This window comes from Platalea leucorodia, assembly GCF_965183815.1.
Source record: "Platalea leucorodia genome assembly, chromosome: 6".
NCBI lineage: Eukaryota > Metazoa > Chordata > Aves > Pelecaniformes > Threskiornithidae > Platalea > Platalea leucorodia.
In genome coordinates this window covers 86,328,190-86,352,303 of record NC_138828.1, presented here as the reverse complement: position 1 = coordinate 86,352,303, position 24,114 = coordinate 86,328,190, and the positions used below count along the sequence as shown (strand labels likewise).

Sequence of the window (24,114 nt, the reverse complement as noted above, 5' to 3'; positions counted from 1 at the left end):
CTCTGCTGCTGCCCATGTCACCGATTTGGGGAAGCCCACGGGTCCCCGCGGCTTGGCTGGCTGGGGGCAGGAGGGGTGCAAGCTGCGAGTGGATGGAGACGCTGAGCGGGAGCGGGAGCCCTGCCAACATCGTGCTTCAGACATGTCCGCCGAGCTCCTGAGCTTCTGCAGGACTCCAGGAGCTGGGGGCAAGGTGGGCTGTTGACCTTGAGGACATGCCCACAGGGTGGGACGAGGCTCCGTGGTTGTTCTGGAGGTGGGTGCAGGTTTCCAATGGCTCTTTGAAAGGGACTCGACAGGACCCATCGCCTCGGGCACTGGCAAGCCTGGGCTGGGTCTGTCCACCATGCTCGAGGAGAGCTCTCCTTGCAAGCTCAACCTGCCTCCATCCTTCCCGAGACCCTCGGGGGAGAAGCCCACTCTGTCCTGGCAGGAGCAGGCTCCGCTCAGGCACAGCTTGCTGGGTTGCGGAGCTGGGCCGGCTGCTCTAGCCCGGCCCTTGCGCCTTTGGGCTCACGCTGCTGCCCACCACGGGGACACATTTGCACCAGAGAGTCCCTGGAGAGCGACGGGTGACATCCAGGCCCGGCAGCACCCAAATCTCGAGTGGGGATGGCAGCACCCAGCACCGTGCTGTGCAGGGGCACCGCGGTGACAGCATCTGCTCCGGCAAAAGCGGTACGGAGGGACCGAAAGGGAAGCAGAGGCTCAGGAAGCTGATGCAGAGCAAGGGGCTGGGTTGAGCTGCCTCAGGCTTTCCTGCCTCCGGGCCAGATGGCCGCTCGGGCTCTTTGCAGAAGCCCTGGCACCAGCCAGCCTGAGCCCAGATGCCATATGGCAGCATTTGCCTAAGTCAGGGTTTCTTCGCTCGCTGCTGCGTCAGGAAACGCAGCTCGGCAGCTCCCCGAACCGAGCGGGCAATGCGTGATGCCCCCACCGCAGGGGATGCAGGCTTGGCACAGCCTCCCGGCACCGGCAACCCGGCTCCCTGCTCACCGGCGGGGTCTGGGACCGGTTTTCCGGCAGCGGTGCTTGCTGGCGGGCGGCACAGCCCGAGGGGCTTGCCGGGGTGGCTGCGGGCAGCTGCCGCTCCTGCCCTGCTGGCTCAGCACCCGACCCCGCTGAGTCAAGCCTGGCACGGGCACGGAGCAGCTGGGGAGGGGACGGCGGGACGCTGCACAGCGGCACGAGGTCCCGGAGGGCAGTTTCCCACACTCCCAGCCCATGTACACAAGGTCAAGCGTTGACCCTGAGCCATCAAATTCGAGTGCCAGCTTTACCCAGTGCAGACGGGCTCGTGCCACGGTGCCGGGTCCCTTTACTTTAGATACGGGCACCCGCCGCACGGGCTGGATCTGGATCCTGCCCCAAACCAACCAAAGATCAGCTCAGCCCCTGCCTGAGGATGGTTCGCTCCTCGTTGCTCCTCATGTGGGTTCCCCCGGGTCCCTCTGGATCCTCCTCCCGAAAACCCAAGTGGCCGGTGCCTGGGCCTCAGTGCGAACCCCCGGCGGCCCCAGCAGCCTCCGCATCGCCCCACGTCTGGGCACGGCCTCGGTGCCGAGCTGGGAACCCGCTTCGGGAGGGCTGGCAGAGTCCTCGCCTCGCTCTGGGCATGCTGCGGTAAAACCCACAACCTAACAGCGAGCATCACAGAATCGTTAAGGCTGGAAAAGACCCCTAAGATCATCCAGTCCAACCGTTAGCCCAGCACTGCCAAGGCCACCACTAAACCACGTCCCTCAGCACCACATCTCCCCGGCTTTTAAACACCCCCAGGGATGGGGACTCAGCCCCTGCCCTGGGCAGCCTGGGCCAGGCCCTGGCAGCCCTTTGGGGGAAGAAGTTTTCCCCATACCCAACCCAACCCTGCCCTGGCGCAGCTTGAGGCCGTTCCCTCTCGTCCCAGCGCTTGTTCCTGGGGAGCAGAGACCGACCCCCCCGGCTCCAGACTCCTTTCAGGCCGTTGCAGAGAGCGATGAGGGCTCCCCTCAGCCTCCTCTTCTCCAGGCTGAGCCCCCCCAGCTCCCCCAGCCGCTCCTCCCCAGCCTTGTGCTCCAGCCCCTGCCCCAGCCTCGCTGCCCTGCTCTGGCCACGCTCCAGCCCCTCCATGGCCGCCTTGGGGTGCGGGGCCCAGCGCTGAGCACAGCATTCGAGGGGCGGCCTCACCAGTGCCCAGCGCAGGGGCACCATCACCTCCCTGCTCCTGCTGGCCACACCGGTCCTGACACAAGCCAGGGTGCCACTGGCCCTCTTGGCCACCTGGGCACCCTGCTGGCTCATGTCCAGCGGCTGTCGACCAGCACCCCCAGGCCCTTTCCCGCCGGGCAGCTCCCAGCCGCTCCTCCCCACGCCTGCAGCGGTGCCTGGGGTTGCTGTGCCCCCAGGGCAGGACCCGGCCCTGAGCCTTGCTGCCCCTCACCCCGTGGCCTGGGCCATCGCCCCGGCCTGGCCAGGGCCCCCTGCAGAGCCTCCTGCCCCCCAGCAGATCGACACTCCCACCCAACGTGGTGTCGGCTGCAAACTGGCTGAGGGTGCCCTCCATCCCCTCCTCCAGACCGCTGATAAAGATATTAAAGTCTCTGGGTGGCCGGTTGCCCCAGGGAGGACTCGGGCAGATGGCACGCCGGCTGCAGCAGCATCCCCATGGGGCATTGCTGTCCCTGCAGGCACCTTCACCGCAGTGTAGGCTCTCCCCACGAAACCCAGAGACCCCCTGTGTGGGTGGGTGGGTGCCCCCAGGGCTGGGGTATCCCCCTGCTCTGGCTCTGGTACAGCACAGGGGGGCTGGGGGTGCCCCGAGGGGCTCTGGGGGTGCCAGGAGAGCGACGATGCTTGGGCTGCAGCGATGCAAAGAAAATGCAGCCTCACGATGACCCTTGTACCCGGGGCGCTGGGATGCTGCAAAAGCCCAGCCCCTGCCCCAAAACAGCCCCAAATTAGTAAAAGGCAAGAAATAGCTGCTGCTGACAGCCACTTCCCAAAACCAGGGGCAGGGACAAACCCCTGAAGAGGGAAGTGATGCAGTTTTGGGCTCCTCGCCCCCCGCACCAGATAAATAGCTCTCCCCAGGCGGCGAGCGGCAGGCGCCGTCCACGGAGAGTGCGGCTGGGGACCCCAGGCGGGCACGGGCACTCCCAGGTAATGCCGCTGCTCCCGGGGGAGCGCCGGTGGAGGTGCTGGGAGGCAGACACCCGGGGCAGAGACTGGCGTGATGCTCTGCGGGGCTGGCAGGGTGGCACGGGGTGCTGACGGGCACCTTGCCGCGGGTGGGTGGCTGCGGATGGTGAAGGCAACCGGCGGCGAGAGCATCTCCGTGGGGCTGAGCCTCGTCCATCTTCTGCTGGGGACAGGGAAGTGGCCCAGACACCTCTGGGCCCCGGGTCCAGGCTCGGAGCCGGGTTTGGAGCCAGGGATGCACCCGACCTGCACCCCTCAGCAAGGGCTCGGTGCCAGTCCCTGGGTGGCAGAGACTGGCAAAGCCACGATGGCGGCAGCGAGAGGGTGGTGTGGGACTGCGCAGCCTCCCGGCCCGTGCGGAGGGTGCTGTCCTGGCCTCTGGGACCGGGCAGGATCAGTGCCAGGCTGGGTGCAGAGCAGGCAGCGGAGGAGCAGGGCTGGGGATTGGTGCTGCCCCCTTCCCTCCCTGCTGCCAGCGCTGCCCTGGCTGGGTCTCGCAGGCAGAGGGACGGGGCAGGCAGCGGGGAGGTGGGCTGCCTGGCCCCAGGGAGCCGTGTGGTGGGTGGGAGCACTGGGGGACAAGCGCAGGGAGCTCCCTGCCGCCCCTCGTCCCGGGGGCACCCTGCCCGACCGCCCCCTGCTCCCCATCTCCGTTGCTCTCTCTGCACTGGGACATCGCGGAGGCTGACGGCACCAACACCGAAAGTTTCCCCTCTTTGTGCTCAGCCCCAGCTGCCGCATTTCTGCGCCAATAGGTGATTTTTTTTGCTAAAGCTTGAAGAAGTTCGAGATCTCGCTTGCACTTGCTGGCACGCCCAGGAGCCCTCGCGGGGATTTTGCTGGCTGTCCCGGTGGCAGCTCAGGCTGAGCGTGCCCGTGGGTGCAGAGGAGGCCGTTACAGGGTTCTTCACCGGGCAGTCGCCTCTTTCCCCCTGTTTTCCAGTGCATGACATCTAAATACTCTTGCCTAGTTGGTATTAGGTGATAACGCGTAGCATGTTCTCCTCTGGCCTGTGCAATGCAGCTGGCCCAGACCGCCGCCGCGCTGTGCACGTGCACGCACACAGAGCCCATTACAAGTGTTTTTCTCGAGAAATCTTTACAAATGTTTTAATTTCCTTGAGCTGACGAGCACCAGGGCCCCACCACAGGCTGCTGTGCTCCCCAGCCTCGAGGGTCCCCTCGAGGCCACGCCGCCCAGAAACCGAAACCGGGAGAAACGCGGCAGAAGAAACGAAACTCGGCATCGGCGTGAGCAGGGGGCTGGGGAGCGGACCCCGGCGCTGAGCCGCTGCTTCCTTCCTCCTCCGATCCCACGGCTATTTCTGGCCCCCGCGCATCCCCGGCTGCCCCCAGCCCCGGGGCAGCCCCGCAGCGTTGGGGGGCCGGGGCGGTGGGACCCCCTCCAGGGCAGTGGCGGGGCCATTTCATTTGCTCTTGGTGCTTCGGGTTGGCCGGGAAAAAATCCAGGCAAAACCAAAGCTCTCATGAGTGCTTTGGAGTCTAAAATACCTCCCTAAACCAAATTAGCAGCGAGGAAATTCAAAGCATATGTTGGGAAAAAAAGGTGTTGGCAAAGTAGCAGATCATCGAAGGAGGAGAAGGTTGGCTCAGGGAGTAAAGAGCTGCCTTGTTCAATATGGAAAGATTGCTAAGTTGTTTGGTAAAGATCTAAATTGAAATCAATCGGTTAATTGATTTCCATGGTAATGAAAAAAATTTCAGGAAAAAAATCTGGTTTATTGCAGAAGAATTTTTTTAAATTTAAAAATAATTCCATCAGTATGCTTAGGTCTGGAGCTGCAAAAAGCCATTAAACCTACTAAAACTTGATAAATCCTTGGTTTAAACCATCCCACCTGAGCATACAACACCAAACATCAGAGGGCAGATTTTCGGGGCTGTGGCCAGGCTCCTCCTCACCACAACTGGGCTTACAGAAATCAAAACGCTGGAGTCCGAACATCCGCGCCCCGCGGTCCCACCGCCGGGACCTGGTCCTCAGCCCGCTGCAGCCCGCGGTGCGGTTGCTCCCACGGGGCACCGGCACATTTCTGTCTCCGGCTTTTCGGCAGCCGGGATGCCGTGTGCCCCGCAGAGCTGTGGTATCAGGACAGCTTTACACAAGCCTGACCGTGTCCCTCTGTCCTCCATCCCCACGTCTGCACCCCTCCGACAGATGCTCAGACCCTCTGGAGCTTGGCTGGTGGCTGTGAGCATGTCGCTGGGATTTCTGGCTTAATGGGGATTTCCCCAAGAGTGCTTCTTTAGAAGTCTCTCTCCTCTTCATTTCAGGTATCCACTTGCTTTCTTTTGCCCTCATTTTTATTTTCAACCCAGACTCCCATAACCGGCATTTGCACGAGCCCATCCCACGCCGTATGCACATTCTCCGTGTCGGTATTATATCATTCTTCATTTGCTCCCCGCGCTGCACGGATGCAGCGAGCGCATGAATAAGCTCCTTAAACCTCGCTGCAAAACCCGGACTCGCTCCTTAAACTCCGACGAGAGTTCAGTGGGGCCGGGGCTGCCCCTTACCCCGCACCATCCCCTCCCAGCCCAGCCCGCTGGAGACGGTGCATCCAGAGCGATGCCGGTGTCGCTGCAAGCAGGATTCATCCTGCATGGCTCAGTGACGTGCTTTGCTGGTGGGTAACTGATGCACATGAGCTGGCATCGAGGTTTTCCCATTTGGTGCGGAAGGAATTGCCTTTGGCCGGCAGCGGGGCGGGCTCCGGCAGCCCAGCACAGGGGCATATGGTGGGAAAAGCTGGACTGCGCTCATGTACAATGCGTTTCAAGGCTTTTGGCCACCTCTTCTTCTTGTCAGGGTCCCCTCTGCCCAACGCCAGCCTTGAAGACCGGCCACCTCCCACCCTCGTGGCCTGAGCCTGCCCTGCCTCTGCCCCCAGGGACCCCCAGGGACCCCCAGCGGTGCCCGGGGTGCTGCCATGCGCCTGCCCCGCTGGCTCGTCCTCCTGGCCAGCCTCGTCCCGCCAGGTACGGTGCCACCAAGAGACCCGCTGCCCCCTGCCCCGCCGCGGCCCTGCCGGCACGGTCTGGTCCCCTGCAGGGGCTGCTTGCCCGGATTTACACCGGGAGGGGTGGGAGCGGGAGCACTGATGCCCTGACCCTGCCAAGGAGCCGTGCACGATGCCCAAGAGACATGGGACAGGCTCTGGGATGGGGTGGGCATGGGGTGGCAGGGGGACGGCTGGGGCATGAGAGAAAGGACAAGGAGACAGAGAGGGGGGGTGAGGAAACAGGCTTTTGGAGGGCCAGGATGGCAAATTTTCCTTTTTTACTAGTTTTTTAGACCTTTGCTTTTCAAATCCAGCTGGTGCCTTGTGCTCTCTGAAAGCACCACCCACAGACCCAGCTTTTCCCCATCATCTCGTTCCTGATCCGGTTGGAGATGACCCTGCCAATTGCAGGGGGGATGGACTAGATGACCTTTAAAAGCCCCTTCCATCCCAAAGCATTCTGTGATTCTATCATCTCCCCCTCAAGATTTTCCCCTGGGCTGTTTAGTTGCACCCCTCCATTCTCCTCTCCAAGTCCCTCCCTGCCTGCCACGACCCCCTGCCTGCTCAGGCAGCTCGGGAGAGGTGACGTAGCCCCGGAGGGTCCCAGGAGGGGAGCAGGGGGCTGCAGCCTGACCCCCGCTTCCCGCTGCCTCCCCTCCGACACAGTCCTCGGCTCGTGGGGGGTCACCTACCCCAAGGTCCTGCGGGGCGTCAGGGACTCCTGCGTGGTGATTCCCTGCACCCTGAGCTACCCCGACGACATATCAGCCTCCGACGGCATCGTGGCCATCTGGTACAAGGATTACGAAAACAAGAAGGCGCTGGTGTACCACTCGGTGGAGCAGGGGGTGGATGCTCAGTTCAGGGGCCGTGCTCAGCTCCTGGGGGACCCCGCTGCTCGCAACTGCACCCTGCTGCTGCGGGGGGTGACGCCGGAGGACAGCGGGCCCTACAGGTTCCGCTTCGAGATCATCAACGGTGACCGGTGGTTGGCGGTGCAGGATGTGATGCTGAGCGTTTCGGGTGGGTACAGCGGTGAGACCCCCCCCAGCTCCCTGCCCGCCCCATGCAGACATCCCACCCTCTGCTCTCCATCCCCAGACAACCTCGAGCACCCGAGCACTGCCACCAGCGAGGAGCAAACCGAGGGGCAAACGTCCACCTTGGAGTGCTCCACACCCTACGTCTGCCCGCTGGACGATGTCACCCTGCACTGGGAGGGCTACGACCCCCAGGTCTCGGCGGTGTCCAGCCGGGTCCAGCTGGACACGAGCGGGGTCGGCCGCTACCTGACCCTCACCACCTCCTTCTCCTGGAAGGACCACTCCAAAAAGCTGCTCTGCAAAGTTTCTTACGGCTCCACGCAGGCGATCGGGGAGGTCACCCTGCGGGTGAGACGTACGTGGGGAGGCTCTGCATGGGGCTGGCTGAGCGCGGCGGGGGGACGGGGGCACCTCTGCCACGGCCACACCACCCAGGTCCCCCTCCTGCCGCCCACCGTGCCTCCCCCTCTGCCTCCTTCCCCGGGCCCCTTGGAAAAAGCCAGAGCAGACTTCCCTCCTGCTTCTCGCTCCCTCTCCTGTTCCCCCACCGCTCTCCGTGGCCAGGGCTGGTGTCGGTCCCATAAACGCTGCTGAAGTGCCGGGTTCCAGCCCTGTGGCACGTCCCGGTGCCCACCGCTGTGCCCACCCCTCTCTGCTGCCGGTGGGGAGCTTTGCCCCCTTTCCCAGCTCTCCTCTGAGCAGAGATGCCCTCCCCGTGCCAGGGCTGGCTCCCGTGCTCGGGGGAGACCTGTGCTCCTTTCCCCGCACCACGTATAAACAGCAGGACGGGCTCCGGCAGAGTCCTGCACGGCCTCACCGCTGCCCGCCATGTCTGTCTGTCCTCCCCGCAGACGCCCCGAAGGACACCCACGTGTCGGTCAGCCCCTCCACGCAGAACATCCGCGTGGGCGACACGGTCTCCCTCGCCTGCGAGGTGAGCAGCAGCTACCCCCCCATCTCAACGTACCGCTGGTACAAGGACGGGGTGGCCGTGGCCAGCGACCAGATGCTGACCCTCCGGGACGTTCGCCGTGAGGACTACGGGCAGTACCGCTGCGAAGCCGAGAACGCCATCGGGGCTGGCGCGGCGCCTGCCTTGACGCTCTACGTCTTCTGTAAGTGCCGGGGAGCTCACCGGCGGCCGGGGCATTGCTGGAGGAGGAGCGGGAGGGAGTTTGCCCAGTGAGTCCGGACTGGGGCGGGCACCGAGGTGGCCGGTACCAGCTGGAGGTCCAGGAGCTGGGGATTCCATGGTGGAGGACTGGGATGCCTCCATCGCGCCATACCTGCATCCTTCGTCCCTCGTGGCGCAGGGCTGTGGCGAGCCCCAAAGACGGGGCAGGGAGGGATTTCCAGCCAAGCCCGGGGAGCGGAGCTGGCTGCGAGGCTTCGCTGCCGCCGCTGGGAAGGAGATTGTCAGAGCTCATGGGGATTCGGAGCCAGGGTGGTCTGTGGGGAGCCGGGACCCTCCATCAGATCCTGCGGTAGAGACAAGCCCCAGATGGCCCCATCGCCCAGGAGCCTGCCTGCGTCGGAGCCCCACGGGGAGCATCTCCCCCCGGCCCGGAGCAGATGGGGCCGGTCTGCTCCCCCCAGAGCCCCCCCGTGCAGACCGTGAGGGGCGGAGGACGCTGCTGCACCCATCATGAGTTTTGGCCCTGGGGCTTTGCATTAAAGCCAAAACTTGAACCCCAGCGGGCAAGGTGCTGGTGGCAGGGACCGAATCCAAATGCCTCCCGCCGCCACCGTCATCCCGGGGGGGCTGAGGGGCTCCCGCCTGTCCCCGGGCTCTGTCCCACACCGCAGGGGCGGGGGGCTCTCTCCTACCTCCGGGGCCATCCTGAACCCGCTCCCATCCCCGTCAGCTGCAGAGATCTCGGTGAGCCCTGCGGCCGAGGTGCAGGAGGGGACGGCCACCACCTTGTCCTGCGATGTCCCTGGCAGGGAGGGCCAGGACCTCAACTACACCTGGTACAAGAACAGCGCCTGGCTCAAGGAAGGCACGGCGCACACCCTGCTCTTCCACCACGTAGCCGCCAGCGACGCCGGCTATTACTCCTGCAAGGTGACAAATGACCGCGGCAGTGACACGTCCCAGGCCGTCAGCCTCAGTGTGACATGTGAGTGCCCACGGCTCCTGCCAGGGGACAGGGGGGTCCCCGCCAGACGAGGCTCCCTTTGTGCCAGGGGCTGTGCAAACCCCTCGAGTCAAAACAAAGTCTCTGCCCCAAATGTCTTGGGTCCAGTTGAAATGGGGGTTTCAGCCCCTCTGGGTAAAAGTTGCGATAAATGCAACAATTTCTGGCCGTGAGCCACATTTGAAGGTACCGTTACGTGGTATTTGCTGCGGCAGGGACCCGTCCCTTCATTGCAGCATCTCCCACGCCTCCACTAATCTGTTACACACCATGAACTGTTGGGAGGTTACTGACCGAGGAGCCAGCTATGATAATAACAGCTCAGGAGCTTTTGCAAGTCAGGGGAAAAATAAAATAGCCCTGGGTTTGGCTTTGACATTTCTGTGAGTAAATATAACCCGTTTACGTAAGGGGGAAAGCAGCTCGGGGCAGCAGCCGTGCGCGCTGGGGCTGGACGTGCCCCATGTGCAGGTAGCGGCCGCGCTGCGGGGACCTCCTGAGCTGCAGCATCCTCTTCCTCCCCACAGACCCCCCCCGGACCCCCACCATCACGCTCTTCCAGGAGACGGAGGGCGGCAGGCTGGCCATCGTCCGCTGCGCTGTGGACAGCCACCCCCCGGCCACCGTGGCCCTTTACCGCGACGGCATCTTGCTGGCGGCCAGCGGGTTGCAGGCGGCCCCGCGCCAGCAGTTCGGCGTCACTGCTTCCCGCAACGCCCTGCGGCTGGAGATCCGCGGCGTGGGGCCCCAGGACAGCGGGGAGTACCGCTGCACGGCCACCAACGCCTACGGCAACGCCAGCGCCGCCAAGCCCTTCCTGGCCCGTGGTGAGTCCCGCTGCTCCCGGCGCAAGGGGGTTGCCAAGCTCCTGGCCCTGGGTCTTGGGTGCCGATGAACCCCCGGGGCTGTTGGGGCCCTGAGAGCTGGAGGGACCCATGTGGCACCGGGGGACATCGGTGTCTCGGGGACCGTGCGGTGGCAGTGCCCTCCCTGCAGCCCTTCCCCACCTCGGGGGGCCAAAGCTGCTTGCAGAGCTGGAGGCCCTCCTGAGGTTTTGGGTTTTGTGGTTTGTTTTTTGTTTTTCCAAAACACCACAAAATTTGTAGCAGTGTTTGTCTAAACGGTTTCTTCCCCATTCCCACAAGCCCCCGGCATGCACAGCATCTGGGCACACAGCGGGGACCGGCTCCTCCTGCTCCGTCCCCTGACCCTCTGCCCCCCGCGGCTCCCCCAGCCCTGATGGTTCGGGGTGACAGAGGCAGCAGCCATGGACAAGGAGGAGAGGAAAGCCCCCCAAAACCATGTCCAAGAGGATCCTCCCTTAGGATGTCAAAAGAAACCAAAATGGACCTCAGGGTCCAATTCCAGAGAAAATAAACCTGAGGTTGGGTGCCACGGTGGGTAGTTGGGGTCCATTCCAAGTCGGCCAAGATGCCTCCAGCCCAGCCCATCTCCTGCCAGCGGGCAGAGAGGACCGAGCCCGTCCTGGGAGCAACTCACCCGGCTGAACGCGGGTGCTCGGTGGGAGCAGGCGAAGGCTCAGGAATGGCCACGTTTGTCTCTGCTGGTGGCAGAGACCCGGGACGAACAGCTCAGGTGGAGACATCCCAGCTGGTGTCCAGTGTCCCCAGGGAACGTCACCCACCAAAGACGCAGTCACCGACGCCACGGGCTCCTGCGAAGGAGCGGCTGCTCAGGCCCTGCCTTAGAGGGAAGCCGAGCGCGGGGTTTTGGCCGGATGGAGCCAGGGGAAGGGCACAGGTTTGCGGCAGAGGTTTCCCCTCCCTCCCTGACGTCCCTCTCCCATCCCTCCTTCAGCTACAGAGGTCCTGATCCAGCCCTCGGCGGAGGTGCGGGAAGGGGCGGCCGTCACCCTGACCTGCCTGGGGGCTCGGGGTGCGGCGGAGGAGACCCTCTACACCTGGTACAGGAACAGCAAGCGGCTGCGGGAGAGCTCGACCCCGACGCTGCGCTTCCCCGCCGTCCGCGGCGAGGACGCAGGCGCTTTCCAGTGCACGGTCCGGAGCAGCAACGGCAGCGACACGTCGGCGGCCGTCCCGCTCCGTGTGCTCTGTAAGTCCTGCCGGGGGGTCTCGGGGCTGGGAGGGGTGGCCCTGCTGCTCCCAGCCCAAGGTTTCCCCCATCACCGCTGAACACGGCCAAGGAGCTCTTGGGCAGAAATGTGGAGAGGGTGGAAAATTCCCTTTTGCAGGTAAAACTCTGAATTTCGGGGAAAAGAAATTCAGAGAATCCCCAAAATTCCCAAGAACTAAAGAGTTTTAAAATGTCCCATGAAATTAAATTCAATTTCTCAGAACAAGAAATGATCCCTGTGAAAAATACATCCCAAAATTCCCAAGAACCAGAGAGTTTTAAAATGTCCCGTGAAATTCAATTCAGTTTCTCAGAACAAGAAATGATCCCTGTGAAAAATACATTCCAGTTGGATTTTGCCTTCCAAATATTTTCTGGGCTGTAAAATAAAATCTTCCCTGATACCAAACCAGGAAAAATACCATTAGGAAGTTTCAGTCCCGACCAAATGGCATTTTTCTGTAGTTGTGGTAGGAAATGTGCATCTCGGCTGGACCCCAGCTGCCCGAAGCACCGGGGTCTCTGCCGACCTGCCCCAGGGTTTGGGGTCGGGCTGGACCCCTGCACCCAGACCGTGAGCTCGAGCCAGGCGACAGCAGAGGTGCCTGGGGCACGCAGGTCCCTTGCGGAGAGCCGGCAGATGTGGGACCCTGGGGTCTGGCAGCTGGGGGGTCATGGGATGCCCAAAAGCTGCTCAGGTGGTACTGGGAAGCAGCAATCCCTCGGGTTCTTGGGGTTCTCCCAAACTCAGGGATCCATAATCTCACCAGCGGTCTTTTAACCCTGCAGTCCCACCGAGGCAACCGGTGATGAGCTCGTTCCTGGAGACCCAGGGCAGGCGCCTGGGCACCATCCAGTGCACCGTTGAGAGCGACCCAGAGGCCAACCTGGTCCTACGGAGGGGAGAAGAAGCGATAGCCTGCACACGGGGCTGCCCCGCAGCCCCCAGCCCCAGGGTCCACGCCACCTTCTCCTACAACAGCCTGAAGGTGGAGATCCGGGAGGTGGTGCTGGAGGACGAGGGGACCTACGTGTGCTGGGCCGGGAACCCGCAGGGCAACGCCAGCGCGGCCATGGACTTCAGGGCTGAGAGTGAGTGTGGCGGTGGGGGCAAGGGCAAGCCAGATGCCACGCGTCCCCGCAGCGCCTGGGAAAATCCTGGGAGAGGGAAGGGTGGGAAGGGAGTGCCAGGGAAGGAGACAAGCTCGGGAGATCAAGGGCGATGGTGGCAGAAGGACAGAACGAGCAGAAATAGGCCACGTGCCTGGGAAATCCAGGGTATCAAACAGTGTCTGTCCCAAAAGAGCGGCTGTGCACGAGTCGCCCGGTGCCGGGGAGGAGCATGAGCGGGGTTAAAGTGGGGGCTGCTACAGGAGGGGGGTGCCGGCCCCTCCAGCCCCTCCTGGTGGGTTTGGAGGGTTCCCCCATGGCCGTAGCGAGGGCTCCAGCTCCTGGGGGGGATTCACTGCTGACCCCCGCCTGGGCCAGACTGGGGATGCTGAGCAAAACGCCGCTGAGGGGGTTCCCTCCCCTGCCGGCACATCACCCCTCGGCTGGCGGGGCGCTGGGTGGCCGGTACCCCGCCGCAGGGAGCTGTTCCCATCATGACGTTACAGGATTAGCCGGCATCTGCCTTCTCCTGGAATAACTGCAAAGTCACTTGCTAGCTGGCCGGCCTCGGGGGGGGGTCTGTTCACCCTAATGCTGCCGAGGCGGTGCTGGCCATCCCGGCTACTGTCACTGTTTGCCTCCTGCCTCTGCCTGCAGCTGCCAGCATCGCAGTGGCTCCGTCCTCCCGTGTGCTGGAAGGCCAAGCCGTCAACCTGACCTGCCAGCTGAGCAGCGACTCCTCGGCTCTGCCCAACTTCACCTGGTACCGAAACGGGCAGTGGCTCGCCGAGGGCTCGGCCGCCTCCCTGGTGTTTCGGCAAGTGGCCAGCACGGACGCAGGTCTCTACCACTGCAGAGCCACCACCGGCAGCAGCAGCCGGAGCTCCCCCGCTGTCTCCCTGGACGTGCTGTGTACGTACGGGCTGCTGTCCATGCCAGCGTGCCCGGCTCCGCTCCCGCGCGTAGCTGTGCCTGGGGCCTGGGCAGAGCAGACGCGGGTGCACGTGCGGATCTTTGAGTACAGATCTATGTCCTGGGCCTTCCTCCCGTGGGCGTCTGTCCTTCCGTGCCGCCGTCTGCAGCATCCTTACTTTCCTATTGAGCAAGCACGCACTTAACACGTGCATGGGGATGTGGGTGTGATGCTGCGGGTGTAAAGCCTGCATGCGTTTGAGGGCCGCTGTGTGGTATAGCACACCCCGAAAGGCCCACAGGGGTGGCTGCTGTGGTGGGGACGCTGTGGTCACCCTGGGGACGGCGTGGCCTCCCTGGGTCTGGCAGGGTCCTGGCCGGCAAAGACCCCCTCTCCTTCCCCTCTCCTTCCCCTCTCCTTCCCCTCTCCTTCCCCTCTCCTTCCCCTCTCCTTCCCCTCTCCTTCCCCTCTCCTTCCCCTCTCCTTCCCCTCTCCTTCCCCTCTCCTTCCCCTCTCCTTCCCCTCTCCTTCCCCTCTCCTTCCCCTCTCCAAGATGATTTTCCCTCTCCTTCTGGGAGGCCGCAGGTGGCTGCTGCTTTCCAGGAGCTCCCGTGCTGGGGAGCGATAGCTGCACAACAGCCGTTTTCTGCCCTGCGCAGACCCCCCCCGGGACCCCCGGCTGACGGCGTTCCTGGAGACGGAGAGAGGCCACCTGGCCATCTTCCAGTGCTCGGTGGCGAGCAACCCTCCCGCCCGGCTGGCCCTGCACCGGGGCGAGGAGCTGGTGGCCGCCAGCGATGCGGGGAGCAGCCCCAGCCCGCGGGTCAGTGTCTCGGCTGCCCCCAACGCCCTCAGGGTGGAGATCCGGGAGGTGACGCCGGCGGACGAAGGCAGCTACCGCTGCACCACCGCCAACGCGCACGGCACCGCGGCCCGCCGCCTGTACTTCCGCGTGCAGAGTGAGTACCGCGCGCCGTGCTCGGGCCGCGCCGGCGGGGCAGGTGGCATGGGGAGGAACGTCGGGCGGTGGCCAGGAGGGAGCTGACACAAAACATGACCTTTTCCGCCCGGTTCCTGCCCGCGTGCCGCTGTCTGGCGGGACCAGTGCACGCTCCCGTGCCGTCCCACGGTGACAGCGGGGCAGAGGAATGGCACTGAGCATTGCGGGCGACGGCCAGGTGACCCAAAGTGACTGAGCTGCGGTGGCCGGCTGTGATCTTGTCCCCGGGCCACGGCAGGGCCGTTGCTTTGGGCTAAACCGTCAGACAGAAGCCAGCGCAGGGCAGTGGCCGGCACCGGCTGTTTTGCGGTGTGGTTTGTTCAGCCGCTCCTCCACCCGCCTCCCCAGCCGCTCGTCAGCGGGTGGGACGGGGTGGCCCCATCCCTGCTGGGGGGTCCCTGTGCAGGGACTCGGGTGGGATGAGCTGGGACCCAGTGGTTTGCCCTGGGGGGCTTTCTGGCTGCGGGTCGGCACCGGTGCCTAACCAGCCCCCGGACCCTCTCGCCTCTGCGCCCTGGAGCAAGGCAGCACCCGAGTTACTCAGGGGTTTAACAGGAATCCTGAACTGAATTCATTTTTTGGGTTGGGCACAGGCCCTCAGACAGACAGATCCAAATGTGTCTCCATGGCGGTGTCCCCATGGGAGCCGGTGTCTGCGCTCCCAGCCGGTGCCGCTGGGTCCCACCCAGGCTCCGGCTGCTGCTCCGGAGGTGCCGGCTCATCCCCCCGCCGCGCCAGGCACCTGTATTCAAACACCTCAGCCCCGGGCGCCACAAGTGTTTTCTTAAAAATAGATGCCTAGTGCCAGCCCCAGGGTTGCGAGGGGCCGCGGCTTCCCTGGTCAGAACAAGAGCACCAAAGTGATGCACGCGATGGAAGAGATGAGGGTTTTGTTTCCATCTCGTGCTGTGTCAGGGCTGCTCAGGGGCTGGCGGCGCTGAGCTCTGCTGCGGTGCTCTCTGAGCCGCCGGCATCGTCTCTCCGTGCTCCAGCTGCCCGAGTCCTCGTCTCGCCATCCGCGGAGGTGCGGGAAGGAGACGACGTCTCCCTGACGTGCCAGGTGGTGGGAGAGCCGCAGGACGACACCGTCTACTCCTGGTACAAGAACAGCGAACGGCTCCAGGAGAGCCCTGACAACCTCCTTGCCCTGCCCGGCATCACCAGCGCCGCCGGCGGCTCCTACCACTGCCAAGCCCGTAGCCCCTCGGGGACCAGCGTCTCCCCGGCCGTCGCCCTGCGCGTCTCCTGTGAGTGGGACCCTCCTGGGAATCGAGGTGGGGGAGAGCAGGGTGCCGGGAGCGGGATGGTGCCGGGGATGGGACGCTGAGCAAGGTCGCTCAGCCACGCAGGGCTGTGGCTGGCACGTAGCGGGCGCCTTGCACGGCCCTCGCTGCTGGCACTGTCCCCAAACGCTGCGTGTCCCACGCGCAGGAGGAGGCTCAGTGTGAACTGGAGCCCTGCACGCTTTGTAACGAAACATCCTCTGCCCTTGGAGAGTGCCCAAGTGGAAAGTTTATGGGAGAATATCTCCCTGATAAACCCTGGTCTGAATTAAAGCCAGTCGAACACCTCCCCTTTCAAGCAGAACTTTCCGATGAGAAGCGCTGTGGCCGCCCACGTCTCAGCTGGCTGCGCGTCGCGTAAAAAGGGGGGAAAAAACTGCAGTAACAAATATTTTGGTTCTGTTAAAACAACATGCTTCAATTGACGTGAGATTACCCAAATTTTTGGGATGGAGGGGAAAATCCTGAAAAGGGAAAGTCTGGCTTAGGCTTTTGCTGCTGCCCCGGCGCTGGGGAGAGGTGCCAGGAGCCGCTGCAAACGCCTCGGGCTGTCGGAGGAGGCTGGGGAGGGCGACGCCACCCAGGAGCCGGGGGGCCCAGGCAGCCCGGCCTCGGGGGGCTCTGGGTGCGGACGCAGGGTTTGCTCACCCTCCGTGTAACATCTGGCCCGGGCAGATCCTCCGCGGGTGCCGGTGCTGACCTCCCTCCTGGAGACCCCCGAGGGGCAGCGGGGCGTCCTGCAGTGCACGGTGGACAGCAGCCCGCCGGCAGAGCTGGCTCTCTTCAAGGACCGGGCGCTGGTGGCCTCCACGGCGCTGCCGCAGCCCACCGCCCCGCCGCGGCTCAGCGTCGCCTCGGCCCTCAACGCGCTGCGGGTCAGCATCCGCCCCGTGCTGCTGGAGGACGAGGGGGAGTACGTGTGTGCCGCCAGCAACGTCTACGGCAATGCCAGCGCCGCGGTGAACTTCACGGCAGGCAGTGAGTGCGTGCGGGGATGGGATGGGGATGGAGCCCTGCGAGCAGCGGGGGGAGTGATGGAGGCAGGGGGTTATGGTGAGGAGGGGAAGGCAAGCGCTACTGTAGGATGCTTGTGGGGAAGGGAGGGCAGAGAGAAGCTGGAACAGGATGGACAGCACAGAAACAGGGAAGAAACTGAGGAAGATGCTTGTTTGTGGGGACGGAGGGCTATGCCGGAGGTGTTCCCGGAGAGCTGCACGTATCCCCCCCCGCACACGGGGAAGGAACGGCAGCTCCTCGTGGAGGTGATGCAAAGGGCTGGCTCTGCTGCATCCATCCATGGCATGGTCCTGGCTGTGCTGGCGGAGCTGGCGTCACCCTGGGCTGTCCCTGCAGGGGCAGGGGTGTTAGCAGGGACGGGGCTGCAGCATCTTCATCGCTCCTTGTCTGGAATGAGGGGAAAAGAGCCCCAAGCTGAAGTCCTGGACGAGACCAGCTCTCCCACCCAGCAGCCCACCGCCCTCCTGCCCAGCCGCCCCTCCATCGCCTCCTGCTCGGCCCGGGCATCACCTCCTTCCCCTTCCCCTGCAGCTGCCAGGCTCTGGATCTCCCCCTCCCCGGACGTCTGGGAAGGCGAAGCCGCCAACCTGACCTGTGCGGTCCAGAGCGGCGGCGAGGAAGCCCTGAGCTACACCTGGTACAAGAACAAGGTCTGGTTCAGCAGCGGCCCGTCCCCGTCCCTCGCCTTCCCCGGTGTCGCTGCCGCCGACGCCGCCTCCTACCACTGCACGGTGCGGACCCCGGCGCGGACCCGCAGCTCTGCCCCCGCCACCCTCAACGTCCTCCGTGAGTTCCCGTGGGCAGGGGCTTCACCCGCGGCAGGTCCCTCGGGCGTCACTTGTCCCCTTGGCTGGGAACCCTCCTGGGGGCATGTTCTGGAGCGGGTGGGGGGCAGCAGGACCTACCTTAGTTTTGGGGTCTCAAAAAAACAAAATTAGCTTTCGTCCCAGGTCTTAACCAAGCCGAGCTTTAACCCTGGTCCTGTGTCTGACCCGGCCAAACAGCCCCACGTCGTCTGCAGATTTCGGTGACGCTTCTCCAAGCGCCCCGAGTTTGTCCTTGTGCTTTGCACCAAACTGAAACAGAAAAAACCTTTGGCTTTCAGGAAACGTTGTGGGATTCCCCCCCCCCCCCCGATTTGGAAAATGAAAACCAGACTTTGTTTAAAAAAAGACATGCAAAAAAAAATGTAGTTGCAAGTCAGAATGTAAGATTTTATTTCCTTTTTATTAGAAAAAGACGGCTTTAACTTATAAATCTGCTGTGAGGAGCGAGTGCGGAGGAGCACTCCTGCCTGAGACCCCGGCAGCAAACCCGTTGCTTCTCCCCCCTCCTGATTTTGGATGGGGAATGCCGGATGGATGCTGCTAAAAATACCCTGGCATTAAGGGCCCGAGTTGGACCCGCAGCCGTGCTGCCTGTGCACAAGCCTCGTTACTGAGGTTTGCCGTGCCCCGATGGGCAAAGGGTGGTTTTTTTCGGAGGCTGGGGTGGGAGCGGAGCACCCAGCCAGGATGGGCCACGCGCCCAGCCACGCTCCCGCGCCCGGCCGGAGCTGCCACAACCAACTTGCAAACGAGCTGCAGGTTAGAAACGAGCTCGGCGAATGGCCCTGCCCCATGGTTTGAGCATCGGTGTGATGGAAGGAGCCCGCGGGTGCCGAGGGAAGAGGCAGCGCTGCCTGGGCAGGCGCTGCGTTGCAGGCAGCGGAGCCGGGCAGCAGAGCATCACCGCCCCGGCTCGCAGCCCCGCCGAGACCGGGACAGCAACCGGCCCGACCTGAGCGTCGCAGGCTGGGGATGCTCCGACTCGCCGAGGCGCTGCTTGTCCTACAGCCCGCCTCTTTTCTCCCCCTTTCCTCCCCGCAGACCCCCCCAGGAACCTGCAGATGAAGGCCTTCGTGGAGAGCGGCGAGGGGATGGCAGTCATCCTCCTCTGCGCTGTTGAGAGCAACCCCCTGTCCGAGATCACCCTGCTCAAGGGGGGGCAGCCGGTGGCCTCCAGCCCCCCCGCGGGAGGTGGCCACCCCGGGCAGAGCGGCCACATCTCCCTCGCTCCCAACGCGCTGCGGCTGGAGCTCCGGGAGGCCACCGAGGAGGATGAGGGCGAGTATGAGTGCCGGGCACGCAACCTTCTAGGCAGCACCCGTGCGTCCCTGCCCCTCCATGTGCAGGGTGAGTCCGGCTTCGCCGCGGGTGGGGGGACAAGGGGCTGGGGACCCCCGAGCGGCCTGGTATGGGCACGGAGGGGTATGGTCCAAATCAGTAGCGTTGCCGTGGGGCAGCAGAGCATCAGTGCAGGGCTGGTGGAAGGGCAGGGAGGTGCTGCTGCCCACTCGGGTGGGCACCCACCCCACGCAGGCGCCCCGCTGAAGGGTGACGGTGGCTTTGGAGCCGAGGAGGGCAAGCCTTGTGCCGGCGAGGGCCAGCTCCGCTCCTCTCTTCCCCAGCCGTCAGGGTGGTGGTGCGACCCTCCGCCGAGGTGCCCGAGGGGACCGACGTGACGCTGACCTGCCGGGATGCGGGTGCTCACCCGGGCACCCTCTACACCTGGTACAAGAACGGGCGGTGGCTGGCGGAGGGGCTCGACGCCTCCCTCGCCCTCCCGGCCGCCCGCCGCACGGACGCGGGCGCCTACGGCTGCCAGGCGGGGAAGGGGCTGCGCGGCCGCCGGGCCGCCCCCGCCGCCCTGCGGGTGCTCTGTGAGTGAGGGGCGGCTGCCTGGGGGGGGACACAGACGACACCGGGTCCTACAGGCAACGGGGGCCCTGGGCAGCCCGGGAGGGAGGTCACTGTCACAGTGCTGGGTTGGGAGGGCGGTCTGTGTCGCCACCTGGTGACATCTCGCGACAGACCCCCGTGCGGGGGGTCCCACACCCAGCAGCAAAGCTGTCACCCCCGGCCCCCGGGAGGGGTGGTCCCCTGCCACCAGGGCTGCTTGCAGCGAGGGGGGGGGGACCCTGTCCCTGTCCTTGCAGACGCACCCCAGGAGCCATCCTTCATCTCCCTGGTGGAGCCCCATGGGGGGCTGCGGGCCGTCCTGCTCTGCACCGTCGACAGCTTCCCACCCTCCGACATCGCCCTGCACCGGGGTCCCGCCAGCGTGCCCCTGGCCTCCACGCGGGGCCCGGCCGACCCACGCTTCACCGTCCAGGCGTCCCCCAACTCCCTGCGGGTGGAGATGGGGGGCCTGGAGCCGCGGGACGCGGGGCTCTACGTCTGCTCGGCCAACAACAGCTACGGCACCGCGGCCTCGTCCCTGCGCCTGGACGTGGGAGGTGAGGGTGGCCCCGAGTCACGGCCACGGCGAGCGGGGCTCCGGTGGGAGCACGGCTTTTTGGGAGCCTTTCGGGGAGTCGTGGGGATGGCGTTGTCCTGTGCAATCCCAGGGCACCCCCTGACTTCCCGGCCTCCCTCCTCCTCCTCAGGGGTCACAGTCACAGTTGAGCCCTCGCCAGAAGTCCCCGAAGGCACCACAGCCACCATGACCTGCTCGGCCATCCCTTGGGTGGGCGAAGAGGCCAACTACACCTGGTACAAGAACAGCCGGTGGCTGCAGGACGGACCGGCCGGCTCCCTCGTCCTCACCCGCGTCTCCAGCGCCGACACCGGCTCCTACCGCTGCCGGGCGAGCGGGACACGGGGCAGCGCCGCCTCGGCCCCGCTCAGCCTCAGCGTGCTCTGTGAGTGTCCCCTGGCCCCGCGGGGACAGGCCACCGGGCAGGACAGGGCGTGGGCGGCGGTGGGTCCATCCAGCCCAGCATCACACGCGTCCCATCCGCGCGGTCCTGCTCCGGCGAGGAGGCCTTCCTCCTCTTCTTCCTCCTCTCTCTGCCCTGCTCCTCTCGCTTTGGGATGGGGAAAGAGGACATCGGGGTTTTGTCTGGCAGTGGTCCCTCAAAAGTCAGATTTGGAGTCAACGTGCTCGGAGCCGGGGGGATGCTCCAGTTGCGGAGGAGGAAGCGAAGGGCTGAGGAGGGCGTGAAACCGCTGGCCCCAGGCTGGGTGGGCTGGAGCTGGTCCAGGCTGGAGGGGCGCGTTAAGCAGCCCTTGGCGTGCATCCGGGCCAGCGTGGGAGGGGGTCCCACGCCATGGCCCACCGCCAGCCCCGTCTCCCCCACACAGACCCCCCCCGGGACGTGTCCGTCAGCACCTTCCTGGAGAACCGCAGCGGGCGGGTGGGCATCGTGCTGTGCACGGCCGACAGCCATCCCGCTTCCACCATCGCCCTGTATCGCCGCGGCCGGCTCCTGGCCTCCAGCCTGGCCCTGGCCACCGCACCGGGGGTCCGCGCCTCCCCCTCCCACAACGCCCTCCGCGTGGAGCTCGGGGCCGTGGGGCCGGAGGACGCGGGCGAGTACACCTGCGTGGCTGGCAACCCCCTGGGCAACGCCACGGCCGGCGCCTACTTTGACGTGCGCAGTGAGTGGGGCCGTGCCGGGGGCGGTGGGGCTCGGCGGGGAATTGTGCCAGAAAGAGGATTTCAGAGCCGTAGGGCTGACCGGCAGGAGCGGGGTGAATCAGCCATGAGTCTTTAGGTGGGTGGGAAAAAAGGGAGGGTTTTATTGCAAGAATTGGGTATTTCCTTTCAAGGAGCTTTTCTCCACAAGCATCCCAGGTTGGTTTTTATGAAAGGGCTACAAAAGCCCACAGAAACAGAAAATGGAGTTGGATGCTGCAGAATGATCAAAAAAAAGCGAGGAGGAATTGGCTTGGGTTCGACTAACGGCAGAAGGGGATGCTGCTGCTTGTCGCTGTGCCGGGTGACTCCCCTGTCTGCTCCGTGCCCAGCCCCGGGTGCTGGCGGGGGACAGGACACCGTCCAGACGGTGACAGTGGTGGGTGACCTGGGCAGGGGCAGCCGGGAGCAGTGAGTGTCCCTGCGGGGTCCCAGCGTCACCCCATGCTGCCCTGTGACCCCCCCATGGCGTGTCCTCGACCCACCGACTGCTGTCCCCCGCCCCGGGGACCTGGCAGCAGCGACAAGGGCTGTCCCCTGCCTGCAGCTGGCTGTCACAGCTACCTCCTCTAGGGTCCCCTTCACCCCTCACGGGGCACCCCGAGGCCGGGGGGGGTCCCCACGTACACTGACCCCGTGCTGCGGCTGCAGCCATGGGGAAAGGGCCGGGGGAGGCCATCCCCCGTCGCGGGGTCTTGCCGAGCCGGCAGCCCCGGTGCCAGCGGGGTCTGCCCCGGCTCCCCTCTGCCCACAGCTCTCACCCATCTCCTGGCGTTCACCATCCTGGCCGGGCTGCTCATGGCCGTGATCTGCGTGGCCGCCCTTGCCCTCCTGGCTGTGAAGCTGTGGCCCAGGTAACATCCCCAGCTGGGACGGGGAGGGGGGGACAGGGACCCCGGGCTGAGCTGGCCCATGGTGGTGACGGAGGGTGGCAGCTCCTTCTCCTCCCTTCCAGGATGAGGAAGGTTTGGGGCTTGTCTGCTGCCGAGGACACCTTCGAGCTGCAGAGCAAACAGGAGCAGGCGCAGGTGGGGACCTCGGTGGGGTCAGCTTTGAGGACCCTGAGCTCGGGGGGGCCCCAGGGGCTGTGCTGTCCTGGAGAGCATCTCCGTGCTGCGGGGGGATGCGGGGCCGGGCATCCCCGGAGGAGATGGCAGGCAGAGCCTCCCGAGGACCAGGATTACCCCTTGCAGGCTCATCCCAGGGGGGCTTCACAGCACGCGTGGGTGCTGACCCCTCCGGGCGATGCTCTGGGTGCTCCCCTGGCCCCGCGGGCTCCACCGTGGGCAGGGTTTCCCCAGCCAGCCCCAACCTTTTCCAGGTGGATGGATCTTCCTAAGCCGGTGGCTTTTTGGCCTAGGAGCAACTGTAGCAACTGGTGCTGGATGCGCACAGCCCTGGCCTGGCTGGATCCAGGCAGCCATCGCCCTGGGGACAACCCATCCCCGTCCCCCTCCCCTCCCACCCCCCTGCCCCTCTCCTGCCCCTCCGTGCCCTCGTCCCTCCCCGCCATGGATGTTGTTCTCACGCCAGGCACGGTCTGTGCTCGCCACGGCGCGTGGTGTGCCGCGTGTGCCGGGCACCGGCGAGCTCTGACGGCTCAGAGCTGCTCCGCAGCAGCGAAACCCCAGGAAAAAAAAAAATCTCCCAGTGGTGGTGCAAGCCTGGGGACAGCTTCTCCATCGCCACCGTCCTCCTGTCCCCCCAGCAAAGCCACCGCCCCCATGTGCTGCCCGCCGTGGTGTCTGGAAATAAAACCTGGAGCAACGTGCAGCCGGTGGCTGTTGGGATGAGCTGGGAAAGGGTTTATTGCCCTGCTTTGGGAAGGGTGGGGAGCCGGGCAACCACAGGGCTGGTTTGCCCGGGGATTCTCCGGTGCTGGCGTGTGATTCCTTCCCTGCTCCTCCTCGCCCCTGCGGAGCGATGGCTCGGTCTGCGGACGGGGCTGCGGGGCAGGAGGGAGGTCGGGGACGTGATGCTTGGAGACACCCCATTTTCCTGGCGTCTGTCTCGTCAGCCCGTTGGACAGGAGGGCAGAGGTGGCCCCAGGCCAGACGTGTCCCCTCCCGGCCCGCTGCCGTTAGATGTCACTCTGCGGCCGCCTCGCCGCCGGACGGGGCCTCGGCCACCGGCGTGCAGCCGGACGGTGCTTCGGAGCGTGGAGCTGGAGCTTCCCAAGCATGGCTCGGGGGTTCGGGGGCGATGCTCCCCTGTTACCCGCCTGGTTTGCGGCTCCCGTTTGTGCACCGAAGCAAGGCGGTGCCATTGCCACGGGACAGAGAGCCGGCACCCGCAGCCCAACGCCCTCCTGCTTTTGCCTGTGTCCCCCCGACCCTCCGGCTCCCCGCGCTCAAACTTACCGATCTACCAGCCACATTTCTAGCTAATTTCCCTCTTCCTTGGCTCTCCGGGTCGCACAGACCCTCATCCTCCTCGGGTGCGTCCTCCCGGGGCTGCGGCTCCCGGTGCCGTGGCCCGGTGCCCTGCGTGAGCGGGGCGGGATGGTCCCACGGGTGCGGGGCTGGCGGGACAGCAGCATTCCAGGGAGTTCCACCAGCAGACGTGCAATATCCCCGTGCCTGTGCCCAGGGTGACAGCGGGGCCCCACTCGGGCTGTCCCTATCCCTGTCCCCATCCCTCCCGCAGTCCCCAGGCGGGGTGGCAGGAGCAGGGATGAGGCTGGGATGTGGGGGCAGTGCAGGGCAGCGATGCTTCCCACCGGGCTCCCAGCCCCGCAGAAATGCCCGCAAAGCGGGGCGAGGCGGTGGAGGGGCTGGGAGAGGGGGGGCTGAGCGGAGATGGGGACAGTTGGGGACCTCGCTGCCGCCCGCAGCTGGGGGAAGGTGGGT

The 24,114-nt window shown here is 65.1% G+C and overlaps 1 protein-coding gene across 1 annotated transcript; it reads left to right on the top strand.

Moving 5' to 3' along the window:
* The first annotated feature begins 5,365 nt into the window (after window positions 1-5,365).
* SIGLEC1 (sialic acid binding Ig like lectin 1) lies at window positions 5,366-22,671 on the top strand. The gene is made up of 22 exons (XM_082315453.1): window positions 5,366-5,475; window positions 6,014-6,183; window positions 6,876-7,232; window positions 7,311-7,607; window positions 8,104-8,367; window positions 9,118-9,372; window positions 9,918-10,217; window positions 11,209-11,463; window positions 12,274-12,576; window positions 13,252-13,506; window positions 14,167-14,466; window positions 15,500-15,754; window positions 16,466-16,768; window positions 17,339-17,593; window positions 18,676-18,981; window positions 19,257-19,508; window positions 19,785-20,084; window positions 20,235-20,489; window positions 20,932-21,228; window positions 22,020-22,119; window positions 22,221-22,293; window positions 22,587-22,671. The coding sequence occupies exons 2-22, from the start codon at window positions 6,135-6,137 to the stop codon at window positions 22,602-22,604; spliced, it is 5,049 nt and encodes a 1,682-aa protein (XP_082171579.1). The 5' UTR covers window positions 5,366-5,475; window positions 6,014-6,134; the 3' UTR covers window positions 22,605-22,671.
* The last annotated feature ends 1,443 nt before the right edge of the window (window positions 22,672-24,114 follow it).